Source organism: Acomys minous (assembly GCF_964271855.1).
Source record: "Acomys minous genome assembly, chromosome: 18".
NCBI classification, from domain to species: domain Eukaryota; kingdom Metazoa; phylum Chordata; class Mammalia; order Rodentia; family Muridae; genus Acomys; species Acomys minous.
Genome location: NC_140501.1, coordinates 25,778,765 through 25,805,052, shown reverse-complemented (window position 1 = coordinate 25,805,052; position 26,288 = coordinate 25,778,765). Strand labels below are relative to the sequence as shown.

The 26,288-nt window shown below is 35.3% G+C and overlaps 1 protein-coding gene and 1 long non-coding RNA gene across 2 annotated transcripts in view; one reads left to right on the top strand and one right to left on the bottom strand.

Annotated features, from left to right (window-relative positions):
- The window catches only part of KLHL1 (kelch like family member 1), a 323,361-nt gene that overhangs the window by 111,898 nt on the left and 185,175 nt on the right, over positions 1–26,288 (bottom strand). The window contains exon 5 of the mRNA XM_084768289.1: positions 21,762–21,974. Within this exon, the coding sequence (XP_084624415.1) occupies positions 21,762–21,974 (213 nt within the window). The remainder of the gene's footprint in view (positions 1–21,761; positions 21,975–26,288) is intronic.
- LOC311589711 lies at positions 29–26,288 on the top strand. Its single transcript, XR_014776632.1, has 3 exons — positions 29–101; positions 2,797–2,932; positions 26,155–26,288. It is a non-coding gene; the product is annotated as an uncharacterized lncRNA (long non-coding RNA).

Sequence of the window (26,288 nt, the reverse complement as noted above, 5' to 3'; positions counted from 1 at the left end):
CGTGTTTTCTTATTCTGATTTATTTCCTCAGCTTAATACACCTCTAAACATTCACCTGAGAAATGTCTATTTGCAGTAAATGATGACTAACGCAGAGATGGGTAAGTGGTTCGGGTGTAAACTGTAAGAGAGTAAAATGCCTTCAATGGGACATCTCTGTCACACCCACTGACTCAACGTAATGCGAAACGAATGTAAGAGATAGAGACAGTGGATGAATATAAGGAAACAGTGTCCTCTGGGCAGAGAACACAACTGTACATATGGCCTTATAGTGGTTATGATATGACAACATATACAACACCCACACAAGCTCAAGCCACATCAGATCTCAGCACGGACAGGAGAGGTGGGCATAAAGTTTATTTCAAAAATAAACTCAATATTTTGAAATAAAAAATATACTTCAGTCTTATTTTTGCTATCAGGTTTCTTCATAAAAATTTCACTTTTGGAGTTATAATCTATAAACAAATTTCATTAATATAAGCATTGACATTCCTTTGAGAATAAATGAACTTCATATAAGCTCTCGAGTTTTCTGTTTGAAATAAAGGAATAAACTCAATGATAAAATACTGTCATATCCCCAAACAGCAGAAAATAAATTGTTTCATTATGCTAGAATAGGCGTCATACAACGATGTATTTTTAGGCATTTCTATTGTTCTATCTATATGGTACCTCATAAGTAAATCATGGTATCATCTGATTTAAACACACCCCGCATCTATTAGTTATGGTAGGATGCCAGCAAAGGGATTCAGTTTTCAAAGAACTAAAAGCAGCACAATAACTATTTCATAGGTATAGCGGGCCATTTTTACAGGGCTAAGCAAATCTTCCTGATGCCGAGGATGATTTTTCTCTGTACATTCACCTTTTCAGCTCTGCCTTTGCTCCCACAAAGACACAGAAAAGAAAACCAACACAGACATAGGGGAGGGGAGTAGGGGGGAAGTGGGAGGAAGGGAGGAATGAGAGGATACATGGGATGGGCTAACAACTGAGATGTAATATGAATAAATTAATTTTAAAAAAAACAAAAAAAAAGAAAAGAAAAGAAAACCAGTCAGTAACATTGAAGGCTTCTAGTATTATTTCCTTTACCAGTCCCATAGCATTTCATCAGGTACTGTTCCAGTCCCTTTGGCTTCCCATAGAAGAAACCAGCCTACCTATAGATAAACTATCAATTTTCAGCCTGGATGACACTTATCACTCCTAAGCAAATAGAGTCTCACATTACATTCAGAGTTCTATTAGCCATCATTAAAGATCTGAATGATGTAATCATCAGTTTGTCTAAGTGACTTGAGGATCTTTATATGTGAATATAAAAGAAAAAGGGCAGATGAAAAGAGGTTTTCATGTTTCTTGTTTCAAATTGACTTATAAAGCTTGTGAGAGACATCTGAAAGAATCAACACTAAATATTTCAAGAAACAAGGGGAGATTTTATATGAATAAAGAAGCAGATTTTTACATTTTATTTTAAATACAGAAAGCTGATTGCCTTAAGAAGAGAAGTAATTGTAAAACTTGCAGTTGCAATAATAATAATAATGACATAATCAAAACAAGTAAAGCTCATCAAATTAACCCAGATAAGGAGTTTTATTAGTCACAAGTGAAGTGAGATTTGTGCTGCTATAATTTATGATTAACATGTGCTTATTGAACATGGGTTAATTGTTTCACTGTGAGAAAGCTCAAAATTTCTAAGGCTGAAATAAATAACCCCGTGTTTTGTATAATCATCACTCCCTTTTTGAACATATGTATACTAATACATTTTAGAGCAATATTTTGTTCCAGGGCTATCATAGGTGCAGAATATTTACAGCTTAATTTTAAATCAACATATTCAATTGTATAATGTGGTGGGACATTTGTTCACACTTTCAATCCCAAGAGTGTGTTGTTTAATAGAAGAAAAAAATAAACCTGTTTCCAATTGTGGTGTGGCTCAGTCCTGCCACAGACATTTAATCTAATCATTGAGTATTGTAAACAAGATTCAATAAAGTTAACCCTAAATCAAAAGGCAGAGCAAGCAACCATTTAAGAGGGAGTGAGCATAAGAAAAAACATAGTGAGTAAGAGGAAGTCAGGAGGATGGATAAGAACATAGATGCACAGGAAGCTGAAGAGAGGAAGATTTAATTTGAGGTGCTTTTTGTTTGGTTTGTTTTGTGTTGTGTTGTTTTCTTGAGGCTTCATGGGGAAGGAGCCCATTTTCTTTTGGGGATATCAGGTGGGGAGGGAGGTCCTCTGGTACTTTCTCTGCCTTTCTTAGCTAGCAGGTTTTCACCCCAGCATTTGGTTCTAGAGTCTATATATCGTTAAAACCGAAAGATCATGATTTTATCAAAAACAACATTTGCTACTCCCAAAGCATGTCACAGCCACATCAAACAGAAAAATCTTGCTAGATGCAGAAAAACTGAGAAGCCACCAGATTTAGTAATCACCTGGGAAGTTCTCAAGGAGGGAGTTAAGGATGGGAAATACCATGATCAAAGGGATTGGGACCCTGTGTGTTACTACTTTAGATGGCTTGAAAATGAAAGACTAAATGACCTACCAAAATTTGCTCAAGACTGATTAAGTTTCTATCATTTTGGTAATTCATAATTTATCCTTATTAGTCATAGATGTTTTTCTGTGTCCTCTCAAAGGAAAAAAAAAAGCTTTACTGACACAGGAAAAGGAAAATAAAATGAAATGTGGATTGATGGGATTACAACCCTTAGGACAGAGGAATTTTGACAAGAATCCACCATCTTATCACAGGGTGAAACAGAAGAAAGGTGGCTCAAGGTTCTTAGAAAACCAACCTCAGGTGATCCACTTACTATCTGTTACCTACCAGGAGAAGATAGGAACAGTTGGCAACAGCACTATTGAAGTGTGGTCCTCAGTTACAATGGTAAGCATGGTGGAAAGAGGAAGCTGGACCCATACAACAATGTCATAAGACTAGAGGTATCAATATTTCCCAGGATCGGTTGAAGGTCATTATGTTGAGTTACAAAGGTAGCTTAAATTTGATAATCACTCCTTGGTACTAATCACTTAGCAGTTTTAAATGCTTGGGTCATGGTTGAACAATTAAGAAAAAGCTCTGAGTCCTGTACTGAAATTATCCAAGGTCAAACATCAGCTGTAAATAAAATAGCAGCAGATTCGGAAGTCCGACAAGTGTTATTCTAATCTGTGGCTTTTGAAAATGTTAATTCAAAATGTAAGAGTGATTAGGCCTTTAAAGGCCAGATTAGCACCAATAGATGAATGGGTTAGGGACACATCTGATGCCATTCTAATAGGAAAAGTAAACTCTAATATTTAAAGAAAAATGGAAATGTCAGATGCTTTAACTGTGGTAAATCAGGCCATTTAAGAGGTACTGTAGGCAAGCATTCCTAGAAACAATGCTTTTTTGTTTGTTTGTTTTGTTTTGTTTTAAGAGATATTCAAAAACAAGGCCCCAGACTTTTGCAGTATGCAGAATATATGACAATGGCTGGCAATGGATTAATGAATGCAGATCAACAAAAGACAGAGAAAGTAATCTTTTGCCTTTGGGAAACCCTTAGGGGCCTCCTGAAAGCCATATCAAATTCAATTCCACCATTCCTTGTCAGTGGCAGAGAAACTCATCTTCAGAGCAACTAAATGATTTTAGGTCTTTTTAAAATTTATTTATTAATATATTCATATTACATTTCAATTGTTATCCTATCCCTTGTATCCTCTTATTCCTCCCTCCCTCTCATTTTCCTCTTACTCCCCTCCCCTATGACTGTGACTGAGGGGGACTTCCTCTCCCTGTATATCCTCATAGGGTATCAAGTCTCTTCATGGTAGCCTGCTATCCTTCCTCTGAGTGCCACCAGGTCTCCCCCTCCAGGGGACATGGTCAAATAAGAGGCACCAGAGTATGTGATAATATCTACAAACAAACAAACAAACAAACAAACAAAAAACAAAAAACAAACAGCTCTGGATGTTATCAAGGACAGAACAGCTTCATTAGATTAAAAAAAAAAATTCAGGAGAGACCAGGAAACAGGTATTTTGGCAAACTGTTATACATGACCAGAAACCAAAGCTAAAAATACAAATAAATGGAATTGAAATTGAAGGTAAGATAGACACAGTTTTGCAGATATAGTGCTCATTTCACCAAAATCTTGGCATCCAGATCAGCTTCTTCAGGAGGTAACTATTCAGCTTCTAGATATTAGAGCATTATCTCAGATAAAACAGAATACAAGATGAGTTGACTGTATAGGGCCAGAAGGACAAATAGAAAAGTTAAAATTATAAATGGTTAATATAATCATAAATTTATGGGGACATGTTTTGTTGCAGCAATGGAAAACAGAGATTAAAATTCCTCCAAACTTGGAAACAAACCATAAAATAAAGAATTCTTACAAAATACTAAAAAGTGTTATCAGCTTGTATATAAGCTATATATAAGTTTTAATGATAATTTTACAAAGGTGTACTTTCATTACTGGCATGAAATGAAAAATGAGTTTTTCTAAACTATTTTTCCTAATTTCATATTAGAATGTTAGAATGTAGATTACCAATTGCCACACTATCTGGGATATCAGAGTTTGAGTTTTCTTTTTAAATAAAAAGGATATTTTTGTTGTTCTGTAATAAAAACACAGCTGAGACTTAAAATATTTAAGGTAAATTCAAAGGGACACTACAATTCAAACTTGTTTTCAAAATCTCTAAGAGTTAGCATGTTTTGTAGCTAACATAATATATTTGAGCAAGGCCTTTAATCCCAGTAGAGACAAGGGGATCTCTATAAATTAGCTGTTTTCTGAATTTTAGAGTTAGAGTGAAAAAAGTCTAGAGTTAGAGTGAACACACCTTAATCTCACCCATCAGATGGCTAAGATCACCATTCAGATGGGTGTACAGAGGAGAGGACATCCTATTGGGACTCTAGATGAAAGAAGCATGGGAGAATAGCAAAGTAGAAGGATCCAGAGGGTCCTAGAAACCTACAAGTAGAACATTATGATAAGCAGATTTGGGCCCATGGGTCCCACTCAAACTAAGGCACCAGCCAAGGACAATACAGGCTGTAAAACTTTAAACCCCTACCCAGATCTAGACAATGGTCAGAACATTCTCCACAGTAGAGTGGAGAGTGGGATATGACTTTCTCACGTACTCTGGTGCCTCACCTTTGACCATGTCCCGTGGAGGGGGAGACCTGGTGGCACTCAGAGGAAGGACAGCAGGTTACCAAGAAGAGACTTGATACCCTATGAGCATATACAGGGGGAGGTAATCCCCCTCAGGAACAGTCATAGGGGAGGGGAATAAGGGGAAAATGGGAGGGAGGGAAGAATGGGAGGATACAAGGGATGGGATAACCATTGAGATGTAACAAGAATAAATTAATAAAAAAAGGAAAAAAATAAAAACACCCTCTACAGTGTTATAAGAAGAGTAGTTCACTTCCACTGGGGACAGGAACAAAGAGTACCCTTTGCTCTTGCCTGTGAGCTCATCTCCGTTCATGAAACCTTGACCACTGCTGAACCAAATGACAGCCTAATTATGGACAGCGTACTATTTGGTAAACTAGAACCTGGAGACTCTTCATGAAACAAAAAATGAGTCCGCCAACATTTGGCTGTCGGCCTCAATTGAAAATGCTTTCCGTATATGAAGGATAAAAGGAAACAAACCTTGCCATTTTTATGAGGTGTAGAAACCTTATACTCAGTCATTGCCAACTGCCTGATAGTCATAAGGGGGCCCCTTACTCCAATGGATCCGATTCATTAGAAGGCAGAATCCTCTGCAGGCTTATCCATGGAAGAAAATGCATTACAAGGGAACTGGTACTTATCTTAACTCCATCGTGACCAGGAGGTGGTACTAAAGGGGTCTGTGTCTTCTTTCAGTAAAGAGATAGCTCAGGTACCTATAATCCACATCCTTAACCACTTACCTTTCCCCCAAGGAGGCACCTATAGGGCTGTGAGGACCAATGGAATGGGCACATGGATAACACGTGGTTTACTGATTGCTAACTATCCAGGGATGGAACCAAAACTAATAGAAAGTGGCAAGCGCATTGATGGGCAATTTGAATAGTGAGGAAGGAACCACAAAATCGATGCAGCACTGTTCAGTATAAGACAAACAATTTGGAATACAAAAGGAAAATCTCTATCTTCTCCAATTCATGGCTCTGTGGAATAGTACAGCTGTATAATAATCAAGATGGAAAAACGCTAAGTGGCAGGTAAATGGCAAAAATACCTGGTCGTGAGAAGGATGAATGGAAATGCCAAAACCTAGCAATCCTTAGCAAAGACACCAAATTTTATGTAGCTCATACAGGCAAGAAAGACAAAACGTCTGAAAATGATGAAATATTGGAAAAGTTGGCATCATGTTTAATAAAGACTAGAAAATTAAAATTTTCCAGGGAACAAAATCAGAAGAAATCAGTAACAATGTTCAATTACACATTCTAAAAAAATTGAAAGTTTACCACTAACACTAAAAAATAAGGTGAAATGAAGAACCAAATTAAACCAGGACAACCCTAATAACTATTATAAAGAGTCCATTTCTAGCCAGTGGTTAACACCTTTAATCCCAGAAGTTGGGAGACAGAAGCAGCCACATAAGAATTATAATCTACTAGAGTCCCAATAGGATGTCCTCCCTTCTGTCCCAGTTTCCTGGTAAGTGAAGGCTTTAGTGGGACATGCCCCTTGGGCTAGTATGCAGATATAAGTGAGTATATACCATTTGAGTCTTTCTGCTTCTGGGTTAACTCACTCATTATGATCATTTCTAGCTCCATCCATTTGTCCACAAATTCCGGGAATTCCTTGTTTTTAATAGCTGAATAGTAATTTCATAGCGTAAATATACCAGCTTCTTTATCCATTCTTCTACTGATGGACACTTAGGCTGTTTCCATGTTCTGGCTATTATGAATAAGGCTGCTATGAACATGGTTGAGCAAATTTTCTTGTTGTGTGCTGGAGCATCTTCTGGGTATATTCCAAGGAGTGGAATAGCTGGGTCTTGAGGAAGCCCTATTCCCAGTTTTCTGAGATAGCACCAGAGAGAAGCATGGGAGAATAGCAAAGTAGAAGGATCCAGAGGGTCCTAGAAACCTACAAGAAGAACGTTATGATAGGCAGATTTGGGTCCAGGGGTCCCGCTCAAACTATGGCACCAGCCAAGGACAATACAGGCGGAAAACTTTAAACCCTTACCCAAATCTAGCCAATGGGCAGAATATTCTCCACAGTTGAGTGGAGAGTGGGGTATGACTTTCACACGAACTCTCGTGCCTCATTTTTGACCATATCCCCTGTAGGTGAGACCTGGTGGCACTCAGAGGAAGGATAGCAAGCAACCAAGAAAAGACTTGATAACCTATGAGCATATAAAGGTGGAGGAGGGCCCCCTCAGTCACAGTCATAGGGGAAGGTAGTAAGGGGAAAATGGGTGGGAGGGAAGAATGGGCGGATACAAGGGATGGGAAAAAAATTGAGATGTAGCAAGAATAAATAAAAAAAGAATTATAATAATTTAAATTTAAAAGCCACTTACAAAAGACAGATACATTTAAACCTTGAATATGTATACATGTATGTATGCATATTTATCCACATAAATTAAGGTATATTTACTTTCAATTTTTCAAAAACTATTTTTTCTAAATTCAATGGAATGATAAATACCTTTTTTCCAAGATACAGGATATATATATATATATCCTGCCTAAAAAAGAACCAATATTGGCCAAGTTGTACTGCTATCTTCTATAGACATAAGTGACAAATGGTTTTTTTCTGGTCATAATTCAATTAAAAATTACAGCTGCCTTTTGGGTTGGAGCTTTGATGTCTCCTTCTCTAAACCCACACGTGTTTATTAAAGACAAACCCTAAAACTTTGTCTCATATCAGAAGAGCCACATTGTATGGGACAGAGGAAAACAAAAGATAGGGGACTATTTTATTGCCATTACTTTTATAATCTTTGGTTTTTATTTGACTCAAAAATTTTTTAATGTAGAAATATTTATGTCAAAATCTATATGATTGTATATATATACCCCCTGTTGTGACACTAGTAGTCACACAGAGTACCAGGCAATTTTATGAATAACCTTCATCCAGTTTCATGTACAGATTATCAGCTTTGAATGTGACACAGGTAACTAGAAACAGTTTGGATATACTTAGTAGGTTGTATCCTCAAACCTTGTGGAGATCTGCTGAATATGGTATTTAAATTTTTTTTAAGTTTTCTACCTCTCACAACAATAACCTTTGAGGTCTTCAAGAAGATGATGGTGCCCTACAATGAAGAATCCACTTGGATTGTTGTAACATTAACCAAGGCACAAAATCACCCAAATGCCTCTTCATCTGCCATGTTCTGTGCAAACAGGACATGTTTTGGTTGACTGCTGTGTTCTACCTAGCCAGTCTTGCCACTAGGATGACAAACACCACCCAAAGATAGTCTTTAGATATGGACTACTTGGAGGCATTCAAATGGTTGAGTTCACAATGAACTGACATGAACATTTTTCAGAACTTTTAATGCAAAAAACACTTAATCCTAAAACTGTCTGTTACAACCAAGCTGGACATTATGGACATCTTGGCAGAAATATCTTCATTATTATAAATAATTTTACCGTGCTAGAGTTACAATCTTTTCTTTTTATATAGAGAAAAGGGGGGATGTTGCAGGATATTTGATCACACTGTAAATCCCAAGACTGTGTTGTTTACCTGAAAAACCTGTTTCTAGCTGTATTGTGGCTCAGCCACAGCACACACCTTTAATCAAAGAGCTTTCTTCCTGAGTATTGTAAACAGGATTAAATAAAGTTAATCCTAGAACAAGAGATAGAATAAGCAACCAATAGGCAGGAACATAGGGAAAAAAACCATAGAGACTAAGAGGAAGTAAGGAGAATGGATAAGGACACACAGGAAATAGAAGAGAGGAACACTTTTTTTTTTTTTAAACAACGTGGGGAAGGAGTCCTCTTATTTTAAAGATTTCAGCAGAGAAGGAAGGTCAGCTATGCGCTTTCTCTGCCTCTCTGAGATAGTTGGCTTTCACCCCAGCATCTGGCTCTGGAGTCTTTATTGGTAAAATTGAACTACTGAGAATTTGTTAAAAGCAGCAATTTCATCCTTATCCCAATAGAATGGCTTTCTTATCAATGTTTGGGATACAGCTGAATCATAACTTTTTTTTCCTGATCTGTAAACATCACTCAGCATCTCTAGGCAACTGTGTAATTGTTATCTACTGGTATTCCACTTTACCTACTCATCAGCTTTTCCCACTATGCTAATGCAGATGAATCTGTGTGAGCATTTTAGGTTTTCTAATATATTTCTATTAAAATAAATTGTGCTGTTATTAGTTATTAGTTAAAGTACTTGCATTCCAATTACTTCCCCAATCTCTCTTCTCTCTTTCTATCAGCTACTTTCCCCTTGAAAATATTCTGAAATCTCTTGTCTTTATTTGCTATTGACATAAAGGCCAAAGGAATTAAAAAAAAATTGTTACCAATCATTGATTGCACTTGCTTACCAGTGACAATGTAGCATTATCAGTGAGAATGCTGGTTATCACTGTAGTCAGTCTCTTACCCAAAGAATTAACAAATGAAAATATTTTAATATTCAGACCATTATTTTTCACTACTGTCTTTCCATTACAAACTTCAGCGGTCAAAATTCTCATTAAAATTCCCCAGGTGTTGGCTATGTTCTTTGTGTATATTGCCTTGACTACGTTTAGGTATGTGCCTTGTATCCCTGCTCTCTCCAAGAGTTTTAACACGATTGGGTGTTGGATTTTGACAAATGCTTTTACAGCATCTGAGGAGATGATCACGTTTTTTTTTTTTTCTGGTTTGTTTATATGATGGATTACACTGATGGATTTCAATATATTGAACCACCCCTGCATGCCTGGGATGAAGCCTACTTGGTCATGGTGAATGATATTTTGATGTGTTTTTGGATTTGGTCTGCAAGCACTTAATTGAGTATTTTTGCATCAGTGTTCATAAGAGAAATTGGTATGAAATTCTCTCTCTTTGTTGAGTCTTTCTGTGGTTTAGGTATCAAGGTGACTGTGGCCTCATAGAATGAATTTGAGAATGTTACTTCTGATTATACATTGTGGAATAGTTTGAAGAGAATTTTAAACTTTTCCAGGTGTTGAGGAAGATTATTTATTTTAATTCCTCACTGTGAAAATCTTAAGAATCCATATACATAGTTCATAATGCTACTAAAATACCCAATCAATGTCTCTATGTTTTGTCTTAATTCAATATACTTTAATATATTTGTGAATGTAATTTCAAATACTAATCTCACACCAACTTCAAGCACCCATATTAGTCAAGTATTCTATTTACTATTCCATACATGATAATTATTTGTGGTTTCGATGGGACTTTTTTCCTTATTTTGATACCTGTGACTGGCTGTATATACATTATACAATGTTATTGATGAACTTTTGAAGGTTTTATTTTGTTTTCATCTATACTTTGGTCTTTAAAAGTAATATGAAAGGCTTTTGAGAATGGAGATGTGGGTCAACAGCCATTAATTCTTACTATTATTCCAGAGGACGCACATCCAGTTCTCAACACCCACAGATTGCTCACAGTCGTCTGTAGCTCAAGTTCCTGAGAACCTAATGTTTTTGAATTCTGTAATACCTGTAAGTTCATGATATAAAACTCATATGTGTACAAATACACATAAATAATTACACTTTTTAAACAATGCTTTATAGTAGACACACACACACCTGTATTTCTGCATGTGTGTCCTATGAATTTATGGGTAGCTTTTTTATTCATATACTCATTTGATTTAACGGCAAGATTTAAAAGAACTTTTCATGACCCCATTTATATATGTACTCATTCTTCAAGAGGTTAATTGGAGAAGAACTTACTGTAGGTATGCAGATTCATCATGAAGAAGCATGTATGCTGCCTCTCTGCTCTTTATTAAAATGTTTCTAATTGACAACAATGAATGTTTAGGACATTTTTAAAACTCCATATGTAAACAATCACAAACTCATGAAAATTATATATTGATGTTCTGGTTATAAACTACGAATGTTATGGAAGGGACACTAGTATACATGGTGAAACAGAACCAGTTAAGAATTCTTGACCTTTGACGTGCATGAAGTAGAAAATTTTGGCATGTTAAATAAAGATGTAGCCAAAGTGATGTTTCATACTCACCATTTCTCTTCAAGGATAGCCTACCTGAGAGTACTACCAAAATATCACTGACAAATATTTGCCATGCTAATAGAATTACATTTTATTTTATTAGAGTAAATTAGCATATATTTATATTAGTATTGCTGGTATTTGCTTTGTTTGGGGCTGCTTACACTTTTCTGGTGGCTATTATACCAAGCTCTACTCCTGGTCCTAATCTTCACTTTGACCATCCCCCAATTAGAGTCCTAAACAGAGTACCAGGGAGGCCTGGCCTGGAGATGAAAAAATTAGCAAGTGACAAAATCATTATATTCTTTTTTAAAATTAATTTATTCTTGTTACATCTCAATGGTTATCCCATCCCTTGTATCCTCCCATTCTTCCCTCCTTCCCATATTCCCCTTATTCCCCTCCCCAATGACTGGTGACTGGTGGTCCTCTAAAGTGCAAACAGTGCTAGAACAGGGACCAATAATTTTCTTTCAGTTATACCACATTTTATTTCAAGTATTTCAGTTAACCAGGAGAAGCAATTGTGACTACGATGACAGTCATGTGCTAGACAACATTTAAAGATATCTCATTTTGATTCACATTAAAGACACATGGATTTTATCATTTCATTAACAATGCATGCCTTCAATTAAACATTATTTTTTCTTTAGTCTTATCATCTTCAAGCAGACTCTTTTTAATTTGTAATTTGTCTCACACTAATTATAAGCGATCCATTTTTTTTTTTTTTTTTTTTTTTTGCTTTTCTCATTTCAGTAAGGGCAGATGGAGAAAGAATTTCAATCACTTTGTATTTGCAGATTCCAGCTTTCTTTCGATTTATTCTGATCAAAGCCAGACATTCCTCTTTTGATCATCATCACTTAAATCAGGTTCTGTGAAAACATCAAGGTGAATGCATCTTGCAAGTCAATAAGGGGTTGGAACTATTCTCCCACCTGATGTCAATTCCACTGGGCATGAACTTTGTAGAGTTTTTAAAAGGTTGAATATGAAATCAGGTGCCCAAAAATCCCTACTAGAAAGAAAACTTCAGGGGTAAGTTAGAATATAAGCTTATTTTTCTTCATACTAGATATTAAAATAATTTGCAATGTGTCAAAACCTGTGCAAGGTAAGTATGTCACATCATAACAGGACTTGTGGTTATTATTATATAATATTTATGGTTAAACCACAGTATTAGTAGAAAGTATATTTTAGGAAGAAAACTAGTCTATAGGAATGAAGCCTATCTGGTAAAATTGTATGTAGAGATGTCTATTTAAATGTAACTTTGTTGTTAATATTGTATTCTGAAAACGTATTGCATATTAACTATGATTCAATCCATCTACTTTTCTGACTACCAATTTACTGGTCATCTATGCATTTTCATCTCCATTTTTCCTCATTCATTCTCTTGTTTATAAAGTACATACACCACATTTCTTTCCTTTTAATAAATTCAGAAAACCTATCAATTCCATCACTAAAAGCAGTTGTGATTTTAAGTTTGAGGAATCCTAAGAATCTATGGATGAATCATTTTGAACTTATCTCCCACCAGCTGGACTTTTTAGTTCGTCTATAAATTGAATATATATTTACAATATTATCTTTTAAGGATGTCCATTAATATTTACTTTTCTCCCTCCAATATTTTCTCCTTCCATGTTGGCACAGTGCTACTGTTTTGTTCTGTAGAGTTTATCTTTCCATTTTTAAATCCTCCCTCATTTCAAAATTAGTTACAGATAAATATCATTTATGTAAACACTCCCCACTGAAATTTGTATCTGCATGAATGCCTGTGCTTGTGTTTTATTCCTACTGAATACATTAAACCAAATCTGGGAAATTCAGAGGCATTTTTATTCATTTATTTCTGTTAATTTTGTAGGCTGCATAAATGCTTTAGTCAGCACAGTGCCTACACCGCAACTATGGATATTTCATTTTGATATCCACTCCCCATGTAAAATAAGAGTTATAAGGCTGCATACACATAACCTACAGAAGGGAGAGGAACAGAATTCTGTTCCCTAGAGCTCTCTGGCCAGCAAACAGGCAGTGGCTGGGTTCCTAATTTATTTGGAGATTGCATCTGGAAAATAATGTGTAGAGTGATGGTGGTAAATACCCTAAGTCAAGCTTTGTATTTCACACTCATCAATGCATACTTGAAATGAAAAATATACATATATTAAATTACACATACAAACATATACACATACATCTTAAGAAAACATTCATCTTTCTAGAATGCTATTTGAAAGGCTGAAGGATTGTTATGGTTTTTGTTTCATTACAAATGTTTTGCAATTTTTCTTAAATTTCTAAAAAAATTATTGTATCCTATTTAAATTTAATAATCCTTTCACAATATATATGATTAAATATTAAATTCCCTTTAATGTTTAATTGAGAAAAGTAATTGGTCTTGCACTGTGTGGCCTCTAAGTAAATGTTATCTGTAATGTTTTAATATACACAAAAATGCTTATTATACAAATTAACTTTTAAATTAATTTGCTTTTCTTAGACTGAACTTTGTTTTGCTGATTTGACACAATAGAAAAGAAAATGTATTTTTAATCTAGTCAGTTTTATAGATACATATCAATATAGTAGTGCTAGAGATAGACCTTGAGCTTTTCACAAAACGAGGAGGTAAATTTTGTGTTTGAGATACTGCTATTTATATTAGAAAAAGGGTTGATGTGTGCTTTGTATGTTACAGAAGGTTGCAATGTTATTACCTCCTGAAATGACTAATAATAAGATGTTCTACTACCCCTCCTTGCTCTCTTTTAAATCCATGGGTTATTTTTCTTCCTTATATGCTGATATATATATACATATCATCATATATAAGCATAAATATGTATATATGCATATATATCAACATCAATCTAAAGTCTGCAATCAATAGATTTGCAGTGAAAACATTCTGTCAGGTTTAAACATGGAAAGTGTGATTGTTAACAATGCAGTAGGATAAAACATTGTATATAAAGCCTTCTTTGCGACATGGAAAAAAGTGGTGATGTGGTCTGATGATAGGGAAATGATGAAAAAAAAAAAAAGAAGAAAATACTTAGAATATAGTGTATGGTAGAGCCAAATAGAATCCTTATGTGACTGAATGCTCAATATTACCCAGGATAGTTGTGGTGGGATCTTAGATTTATGAAAGAGAAACTAGATGGTTACTTGGATCTTTACTGAGAATGAGAATGAATGAATGTCTTATGAAATTGAAATGTATTATTGTCCATGTGAAATTCCAAGTGGCTTTTGAAGGAAGAGTTCAAGTTTTCAGTAGTTAAAAGAATGTGTAAAGGAAAGATAGATGTGGATTTAACTTTCATAGATCAAAACACGGTATTTATGGTTAAGTACAATATTGTATTCAGCAACATATTGTTTTGTATACATAAACTATGGGGTCTGTGGAACTACAATTCTGGAAGTAGACAGCATTAATATTAATAATAAGTAAGAATAAAAGCAAAAACAAAACCTACTGAGAATCCAAGAAAAGTGATAATGATATTATTATGGTCTAATTTTTAAAGACATTTGTTTCATTTGTTTACTATATATATATATATATATATATATATATATATATATATATATATATATATGTAGAGAAGTAAATTCATTAGCAGTGCCTGCAGGTAAATGTGTAGGTAGTTACATACTTATTAATGAGTACAATTTGGAAGTAAAATTAATGATAACATAAAAGTGTGTGTGTGTGTGTGTGTGTGTGTGTGTGTGTGTTCATGTGTGTGAATGCATGTAAAACCTATTCTATTTGTCTTTCTTTGTGACTTACAAATTCTGCTTTTGTGTTGATTTCTTCTGTCCCATTTTGTTGGCTTTGTAATAGTTTTTTCCTTGTATCTAAAACTTTTTATAGACAACAGATTGTTTATGTCACTGTTATCTGATCAGTTGTCACTTTTCCATTGGAGACAAAGGTTGAAGATCTTGCCCTTGTTGCAGCATTTCTGTTGCAACCACCAAGAACATTTGGCAACATATTTATTGCTGCTTTTCACAGGAAATTAATTCTATGGTATGGAGGTACTGTATGTTTCTTGTAACTGAAATTTGAAATGTAAATGTCTCTTACTTCTCATTTTGTTTATTTCTTGATTTAGCCATTTTAAAATATAGTATTTAATTTCCCTATTGAAGGTTTTCTAGCCATTATAATTTTGCTATAAGAAGTGATTTTAAGTATAAAATGCACACACAGACACAACACACTAGTGCATGTATCTCTTAAGAATCAATAATCTTTGTTATTATGAATTTCTAACACTTGTAACATCTTGAAACAAAAAAGATTACAGATTGTATAAAGCAAAGCCTATCTACAGATGCTCAAACTCTCTCATTTTTTAAATGATATATGATTCCTTTGATCACTTATGTCAATTCTGTTCAAAGTGTAGTCCTTTGGTTGTAGCACCTCTGCTTTACACACACACACACACACACACACACACACACACACACACACACACATATATGAGTGTATATTTCCTTATACATATGTACATACACATATATCTCTCTGAGTTTCATTTTTTGAGTTCATGTGCAATATCTACACATGGATGCTCCTAGAAGCCAAGAAGGTATGTAAGATCTCCTGGAACTGAAGTTACAGGTAGTTGTTGGATACCTACTCTTCATGCTGTAAACTGAATTGCTGAAAGAGGAGTAATGGCTTTTTACAAAAAACTCTCTCTTCTTCCTAAAAATTCACTTTAAAGAAAAATCAGAGAAGTACTCACACAAAAAAAAGAGCATGTTGGGGAGAGAGCAGGGGTAGTCTAATACATGGACTTGACTCTGTTGCGAGTTGTTTGATCAATTCCCCTAGCTGGTGCCTTACCAGGCCACTGAGGAAGAGGATGCATGCAGTCCTCATGAGACATGATATGTTGGGGTCACATGATAGGAGGAAGGGCACCCTTTTTCTCAGGTCTAGAGGAGGGGAGTGGTGGAAAGAGAGAGGCAGGATGGGATCTGGAGGAAACAAGGGAGGGGGCAAAAATCATAATATAAAGTGAATAAATTTTAAAAATTATAATAAAGAGCATAGTGTGTGTGTGTGTGTGTGTGTGTGTGTGTGTGTGTGTGTGTTTTAATATTTGCACAGTATTGAGAATTGAGCTAAAGACCCTAAGCCTATTAGGGAGCTCTGTGTTGCTGACCTGTGCTTCTAGGGCTTTTTGAAATGCACATACTATAAATGCACACTTATGTGCATATTGTAAAGGTGTGTTTAAGAAGCCAAATATAGTCTGTGGAAAATTGTTACAGAATATAGAAGTATACATTTTTATTTTATTTTAAATCAACAATTGATCATTCATTTCATTTTAGAAAAGAGAAAAATACAAAAATGAAAAAAATGTATTGGGTCTATCTTTTGTTTTATATACAATCGTATATCAACAAGATGTCATAAATTTTCATATTTTTATAATTTTGTTAAATTTTTAAACTTTGTATTAGGAATATTAGGAAAAGAGTTACATGTAGCTCATAACTTACTTAAAACAATAGCATGGATTCTTGAAAGACAACTTGCTTAATCTGTCTCATTTATTTTGCCATTTCTTATGGTCTTTCCTATTGTGAAGTCAGATAATTCAATTAATTTCAATATAAGCAATTGCATTTCAATACCATAGAAAATAGACATTTTTGTTGCTGTGACTTTCGATGTTTTATTTATTCTTCTGAAGCCACTTTTTTCTACTATTTTTCTTGTTTAAAAATGATATGTCTCTGGGAAGCTTACATTCTCATTATTTTTCTCCATGCCAAATTACAATTGCATACTTCCTTACAGCATGGGTTCATTCATAATTAATAAATAAAATCAGAATGGATTTTCTCTTGGGCACACAAATTCTAACTAAACACACTTGCATCCAATACACTTAGTAATATAAAAACAGAAAAGTTTAGAATACAAAAGAAAATATCTTTTTTTGGCCAACTTTGGATGGCCAATTGCATTATGGACACAGAATAATACTTATGGCATAACTAAACCATTTTTGTTATTGGTCTATCATCACTCTTCACTTGTGGAATTTCTGTAATTGATTGATTGATTGTGTCTGTTAAAAAAATAACAGTTAAAATGAGATAAACAAATAGAAGATAAATTTACTATTGAAACTATTAATAATTAAACATTACTTAGTATTTGAAGGCTAGTACTTTTTTCTATTCAACTCTTTATGTATTTCTTTTTATTTTTAATATTTTTATTAATTTTTTCATATAACATCTCAATTCTTAGCCCATCTCATGTATCCTCTCATTCCTCCCTCTCTCCCATTTTCCCCTTACTCCCTTCACCTAGGCCAGTTACTGAGGGGGAACTCTTCCCCCTGTATATCAAGTCTCTTCTTGGTAGCCTGCTATCCTTCCTCTGGGTGCCACCAGGCCTCCCCATCAAGAGGACGTGGTCAAAAATGGGACACCAGAGTTCATGTGAAAGTCAGTCCCCACTCTCCATTCAACTGTGGAGAATGTCCTGTCTATAGGCTAGATCTGGGTAGGAGTTCGAAGTTTACTGCCTGTATTGTCCTTGGCTGGTAAGGCCAGTACTTTTTTAACACTTCTCATAATTTTGCTAAAACCTTGCAATGAAAAGTTATCAAAATATAACAAATATTACCATCAAATAGTTTTAAATTGAATTGTCTAGTTTATCTCAATCATCGACTATTACATTTTGAAATTCAATATACCTTAAGTTCTTAAGATAATAACACAGAAATAAATAGATGAATAAATGAAATAAACACATTTCTTTTTAAACACTGAAGTTCACATGAAACATGCTCTGAAATATTTCAAAGCTAGAATCATGTACAAGCCAGCATACCAAATTTCTAGAAACCAATGCTCTCCACTTATTCTAATAGCTTACCAAAAAAGAACAGATGTTCTTAGAAATCTTTGCAAACCCATAAAAAGGCTATAATATCATACATTTCATTGAAGTATCAATTTTTTTAACCTTGGACATTGTTAAGGATGATGCTAACTAGCATTGCCATGGCTCATGTTCTTTAGGCACAAGAAGCGCTGTGCCAGAGTTAGCTACTCTCAGAACAATTTGAGCTCAAGCCTTTATGGGAAGAAGATTTCCTGTTCACTCTCATTACAGCCGCTTTGCAAACAGAAAAGCAATACTTACATAGAACCACTGTGCCTATTGAAGGAATTGGCATTCTCTATAGGGCTCTCAAAAATTGTTAGATTCAAAACCTTTGTTCTGGTCTTTCAAGTTGGGAAATCAACACAGTGAAAGGTGTGTAACAGCAGACCTGTGTCTGTGTTTTTATCTTACCAGCTCATATTTTTAGGAAAACTAGATATTCTACTAGGTGTGTGATCTCAATAAACTTAATCTCTTTGAACTTATTTCTCTATGTGCACTATGTATCGAAAACAAGTATCTGTACTTTTATTATCAGAAACTTTGTATGCAAAATACTTTCAACGGCATGTTATTCATTTAACTGAAAGCTGTTACTTATATCTGACATGTAAAGAAACATTTTTTCTCTTTTGTCCTAAACATTGCCTAAAACAATACACAGTAAACATATTTCTCTCAATTGAAAGATGTGGAATATAAATTGTCCTTTCCATAACTTCTGATTAATTTTAATTGCAAGTTTATTGTATTAGATATTAGATATTAGAATGGCTACTGCAATTTGCATCTTGGGTCCATTTTTTGGAAACCTCTTTCCACCCCTTTATTCTGAGGTAATGTCTATCTTTGATGTTGAAGTGTGTTTCGGGCATCCAGAAGAATGATGAATCCTTTTTTGAACCCATTCTGTTAGCCTGTGTCTTTTTTTTTTTTAATTGGGGAATTGAGTCCAAGGTTGTTGGTAAATATTAATGACCTGTGATTGTTAACTCTTGTTATTGTGATGATGGTGGTGGCAATAGTAGTAGTGGCAGCAGCAGCAGCAGCAGATGCAGCAGCCTTAGTAGTAGTAGTAGTAGTAGTAGCAGTGTGTTTTTTTGTTTGTTTGTTTTTTGTTTTGTTTTGTTTTGGTTTGCTTATGTGGGGTTATTTATGTCCTGTGTTTTCTAGGGTGTAGTTAACCTCTTTTGCTTAGATTTTAAATTCTGCTATCTTGCACTTTATACTTGTTGAAAGAAATATCAATTATGATGATTTCTCAATTCTGAACAACTATGCCCTAAATGCAAGGTACCCACCTTCATAAAAGAAACGTTACTAATGCTTAAATTACACATCATATTCTACTATCTTGCAGGCAGGAATCTAGCATAACTGTTATCCAAGAAGCTTTATCCAGCAGATAATGGAAACAGATGCAATGACCCAAAGCCTAACATTAGGCGGAACTCAGGGAATATTGTAGAAAAGCTAGGGAAAGGATTGAAGGTGCTAAAGAGGTGAAGAACACATAAGAAGACCTACATAGCCAAAGAATCTGTGCCCATGAGGGCTCATGGAGACTGAACCGCCAGCCAAAGATAAATAGACGGGTCTAGATCCCCTACACATATGAAGCTAACGGTTTTTTTGGTCCTCAAGTGGGCCCACCAGCATTTGAAATGGGTCTATGTCTGACTTGGTTTCTGCCACTTCGCTCTGGAACACATTTCTTAGCAAGGCTGCCTTGTCTTGCCTCAGTAAATGAGTAGGCACTTAGTCCTAATCTACTCAATGTGCCTGAGTAGGTAGGTACCAGAGGTGGGGGTGGGGTGGTGATGTATGGGAAAAGCACTTGAGAATGTGTGACTGAGAAGAGTCAAGGAAGTGGTCTGGTGATTAAGATGTAACTGAACAAATAAATACAGTCTTCCAGAGTACCTAGTGTCAAAAGTAAGAGAGGATGATTTGAAATATCCTGTACTGAGAATCACAATGTATTCATTGTCTTCTTACCTAAATACAGGTGTCATTAAAAACAACAACAAAAACTGACTCAAAGCAAGCTCTTAAAATCTATTTAGAGGAAAAACAATAAATTCCACTGACTTTGATATAGTCCCTAATTACTCTCGATAGCGAGATGAAGGACAGCTATTACTTTATAAAGCTTCAACTCCTTTCTGATTTTCTCATAAAAATATTCTTAATTTTCCAATTATAAAGTTCCCCTAAATTTTAACTAATCATTACCATTTCATAGTTCCTTATTTCCATGATTTCTTAGCTACTTACCTTATACTCATTGTGACATTTTTGTATGGTGATGAATGAATGGTAACGTGTTTGGTTTCCTTCAAGAATTGGTTTTCTCATACAATTGCACAGATGATTTAAGTGGTCTAACCCCATTTTTAATTTGATTCTTTACAATAACAGAAATTGTACACCCTGGGTTAAATATGCTATATATAGATTGTCTTTTACTGTTACAAAGCTGAGAAGGTAGTTCCCATAGAACTAATGATTGTTTCTTTTATAATCTTACTCAAGCCTTGGGAGGCTTTTGTCTCCAAAGCCTAGAATTTTTAAAGTACCAAGTTTCAAAGATGATGTTTTAGTAAAAAAAAAATAGTTAACTGAATATTTTTTATTTTTAAGATGATTTTACTAGGCAACAATTTGTGAATTGGAATTTATTTCAAGGTCATGTCAACTTATAGAAATTCCTACTGTTGTCCTTGACCTTCTGTTCTCTCTTCTCATTAAAAAAAAAAAAAAGATAGAGAAGTGGTTTGTTTTAGTTTCCTTATCTCTGGTAAATAAGGATTCTATACTGGCTCGTACTGTTAATTGTGAAATGCCATTCAAATGACTTTTAAAGGTAACAAATATATATTTTGTCCAAGGATTTATCATATCATTTCATTAAAGATACAATTTAAAGAAAGCATGAGAACAAGTGTTTAGAATGTAGTTAGGAGTTTTGCTGGCCTAGTAAGGTGGTGATTGTATAATCTCCTCCAAGGTCTGTGGTTTCACTAGCCCTGGTAGTTGTCTAGGACTCTAGAACCAGGCATGATCTCCCTCTTACATAACAGTTCTTACGTTTGAAAGAAATTATGTACAAGTAACTAATAAACAGAAAATGAGTATAGACACAGTGATAGGTGTACATTTCTTATCTAATTGATTTCACAAATGTTTTGTGCATGTACTATAATTAATGTAAAGTATAAAAAGTATCTCGAAAAATTCATCCTAATGAAAAATGGGAGCATGAATCTATATGCAGCCAAGATGAGAATTAGATTCATGATCCTTCACCCATAATTTTTGTGCCCTCTGACTTCATTTGAATACAGCACCTCGTGAAAGTCCTACATTTCTGAAAATAATTAGATCTGTGTTGAAATAGTTGCTTATAATGCAAGGATTTTTAGTATACTGCACATATTAAAATGGTAGCAGGAAAAGTACCTGTGGTGGAAGCAACGGCAGTCTTATGAAGGCAAGGAGCATACTCAAGTCACCGCATCTCCGCTGCATATCATACTTGACCCACATCATTAATGCCTGGAAGATGGTCTCTTCATCAGGAACATTTACATCATCACTGGCCAGTAGTTTATGGAGCTCTTCAGCTGGAAGGAGTAAAAACTCTTGATTTCTGATTACTTCCATTATGTTTTCCTGTTGGGAGAAAAAAAAATCTTGTCATAAATTCTGCTTCACTCCTATGTGGCTGGCAAAGGCATTTCAGAGGAAAAAAAAATGTGAAAGGCAGTCAATAACCTTTGTTCTCATTAGAACATAATCCTTGAGACTCATCCTTCAGAAACAAGAAGCTGTTAAGAAGAAAGCATTGTAATTGTAATTGAAGTGTAAATGTATCTGAGACAGCAGAGTTCTTGTAATAACTGGAGGATTATGATGCACAGCTTTGTTATGCAGGCAGGATGTACTCAGTGATTAAATGGTCTGGTTTCAAGTGTACTCCTATGTAAGATTTAGCAAATATGAAAAGAATAACTTTGCACAATTTCAAAGGCTCAAAAATCACACACAAAAATAAGAATATGGCAATACAATTACAAAGAGAAACACAAAACAAGGCAGCTTTGTTGTTTGTTTGAAAGGGGAAGAAAGACAGCTGAGAAACCATAGAAGTCACAAAAGCTTATGAGCTCTACTCACACTTTCTCTTACAGTTACCTTCTCTCATGACAATTTATTTGGTTTACTTTGTTGCTCTTGGCATTTTTAAGTTTCTTTTAATTATTATGCATTTTAAAGTTTATTCTTTTTTAAAATTTTTTTGTATTATTTAACTAATTTATTCAGATTACATCTCAATTGTTTTCCCCTCACTTGTATCCTCCTGTTCCTCCTTCCTTCCCATTTTCACCCTATTCTCCTCCCCTAGGTCTGTGACCAAGGAGGACCTCCTCCCCTACTACATGGTTATAGTCTATCTATCAAGTCTCATTTTGGTAGCCTGCTTATTCTCTCTCTGAGTGCCAACAGGCCTCCCCACCCCAGGGAAGTGGTCAAATATGGGGCACCAGAGTTCATGTCAGAGTCAGTCCCCACTCTCCACATAACTGTGGAGAATGCCCTGTTCTTTGATTAGATCAGATTAGGGGTTCAATGTTGACTGCATGTATTGTCCTTGGTTGGTGCAGTAGTTTGAACAGACCTCCCTGGGTCCGGATCTGCCCATCATGATGTTCTTCTTGTAGGTTTCTAGGACCGTCTGGGTTCTTTTATTTTCCCATTCTTTCATACTTCTGTCACCTAGGCTCCCAATAGGATGTCCTTACATCTCCACACCAACATTCTATGGCAACCAACATTAAAGTTTATTCTTGATTTTATATTCAAGTCAAAAAATATATTGAGCTTCATAGCAACATAACAAGACTTGGCTTGGAGTTAGAATCATAGTTTCAAAGGTCAGACTCTATACAATGGGTCCACCCCTGGAAGATGTATAAATAAGATTCTGTGTGTGTGTGTGGGGGGGATTCTTTGTAGAGCTTCTCATTCAGAAATCTACAATAGGGTCTTGGATGCTTTGTTTCAAACAACCACATGAACTTATGTTGAATTCAAAATATGAATTGCACAGATTCAATCAGAACACTTTTACATTAACAATTTTAGTTATCTTCTGTTGTTTGAGACACCGTAAATGAATATACTGTGTTTTGATCAAATACATCTCTCCTCTGTTCTCCATATACTGAAATATAGATAACCTTTCAAGATTGCCATCCCTGGGGATATCCCAGTAATGATTAAGTTTGGCTCAATGTTTATTCCTACTTATTTTCATCTAAGTTTTGTTTTCTCCAAATTAATCTGTCTCTGTATATGCTAAACTTCTTTGTAAAATCCACAGTGAAGTCAGCATGGTTTTAAATGTGTTGTGGTATCTTCAAGGTTTTCCTTTAAAAGCTCTTTAAATTTTTAGTTCTACAGTGTGATGCCTTCTAATTATAATTAACTTCTTTCCTTACTTGCATTGAAGTTGATAAATCACCCACTCTTCCTTCTGTCATTTTATTTAACATATCATCACTTACTCATGTCAATATTTAAAATGGCATTCATTAACTTTGTTTCCCTTATTCTTGTCATATGTCAAAGTTTAATTCAAAAAGAAGCCAGAAGTTATAGTGCCTATTTGAAGTCCCGTATTTGGTTGGTGAACCAAAAATGATCAAGAAATCAGGAGCAACTTCAGAGACATTGTAAGATGCTAGGATGTATTTGGTAGGACTCTGTCACAATACTTAAGTATATATCTATGTATATACATATGTATGTATATATGTATATAGATATTTTTAATAAATGCAAAAGCTACCTATCTTTCTTTTAAGTTTCTCAAGTCAAATATTCAGTCAATTGTGTATAGTTAACAGCTCACTAGAGTCTCACATCATATGGCACCTTCAGAGCTCTCATAGTGGGGCCAGTTAACAGCCTACCCTTTGGTGTGCTTGTCAAATAGAAGATGCATGTGATGGGTAGAGTTTTGGGAACAGAGTTTGAGAACATAGGCACAATACTTTTCATATTAAAATATCCCACCATACCACAAGAACACTTGATCAACTATGTTCATAGCAGCTTTATTTGTAATAACCATAAACTGGAAATAATATAGATGTTCCTCAACTGAAAAATGTATAAAGAAGCTGTGGTTCATTTACACAGTGGAATATTACTTATCTATTAAAAACAAGGACATAATTAAGTATTCTGGCAAATGGATGGCACTAGAAAACATGATCCTAAGTAACTTAACCCAGACCCAGTAAAACACACATGGCAGAAGCCTAGCATAAATGTCCTCTGAGAAGTTTCAACCAGAAGTTGATGGAAACAGATGCAGAGCCCCAGAGCCAAACATTAGGTGGAGCTCAGGGAACCTTGTGGAAGAAAGGGATGAAGGATTGAAGGATTCAAAGATATATAAAAAAACCACAACAATACCTACAGAATCAACTAACTTGAATCTGTAGGCACTCACTGACACTGAACCGCCATCCAAAGCACATGCATGACGTAGGCCACGTACACATACACAATAAATGTGCAGCTTGAGCAGGGGCCCCAGTCTCTGTCTGCTTCTGTTGCCTGTCTCTGAATACTTTTCCATAACTGGGCTGCCTTATGTAGCCTTAATAGGAGAAGATGTGCCTAGGCCTACTGCAACTTCATATGTGTTCATATCCATGAGAGGCCTTCCCTCTCCTGAGGAGAAAGGGAAGGAGACATTAGGGGAGCAGAAAGGAGAAGGGAGTACTGAGAGGAGAGGAGGGAGAGAAAGCTGTGATTCGGATGTAAAGTTAACTAACTAGTTAATGAAAAAAAAAAAACAGGTTCAGGCTTCAGTGTAAAAGCCCAATATTAAGAATAACAAAGAAAAGGGGCACCAGAGTTCATGTGAGAGTCAGATTTCACTCTCTACTCAACGGTGGAGAATATCATGTACGTCGGCTAGGTCTTGGTAGGGGTTCGAAGTTTACTGTCTATATTCCCCTTGGCTGGTGCCTTAGTCTGAGGAGGCTCCCAGGACCCAGATCTGCCTGTCATAAAGTTCTCCTTGTAGGTTTCCAGGACCCTGTGGGTCCTACTACTTCCCCCTTCTTCCATGCTACTCTCACCTAAAGTCTTAATAGGTGAGAGTCTTAATGTCCTCTCCTCTGACCCACTTTCCTGGTAAGTAAAGGCCTGACGGCACCCAGAGGAGGGATAGCAAGTTACCAAGAAGAGACTCAATATTCTAAGAGCATATATAGGGGGAGGAGGTCTCCCTTAATCACAGACATAGGGGAGGGGAGAAGGGGGGAAGTGGGAGGGAGGGAAGAATGAGAGGAAACAGGGGAAGGGCTAACAATCGAGATGTAATATGAATAAATTAATAAAAAAAAGAATAACAAAGAAACTTACAAATATCCAGGAAGGGACTTTAAACAGTATCAATAGGGAAGTGAGACAGGAGATGATCAAGGAAACTGGAGCTGGACTTTAGCAGCTATTTATCCTGAAGGTATAATTTTTCTTGGAGGTTATCTCTCTTAGAGACTACAAAAAAAAATTTCCCTCTACATCAAAAGCAAATGGAACTGGGCATTTGTCCATTAATAGAAGTTAAGAAAATGACTTAATATCAACTTCCTTTGTCATTTTTTCTTTATCATGGAAAAACATAATCTAAAATAGAGATATGAACCATCATGAAGGTAGAAGGTAGAAATGGTTATCTAACAAAGTAACTATACAATCTACTCCATCAATATGAGTTAATGCATCGTTTAAATCAACAACATTATAACTGTGCTATTCATATTTCTTTTAGAAATCTCACACAAATCTACCTTTGGAGTCTATGAGGTGGTCTTGTTTGCTGAATCCTACGACCAAAATCTTTCCATGGAGAGGAGAAGACCAACAGATACCTGTAATGTAACCTAAGGGTCTTATCACAAGGAA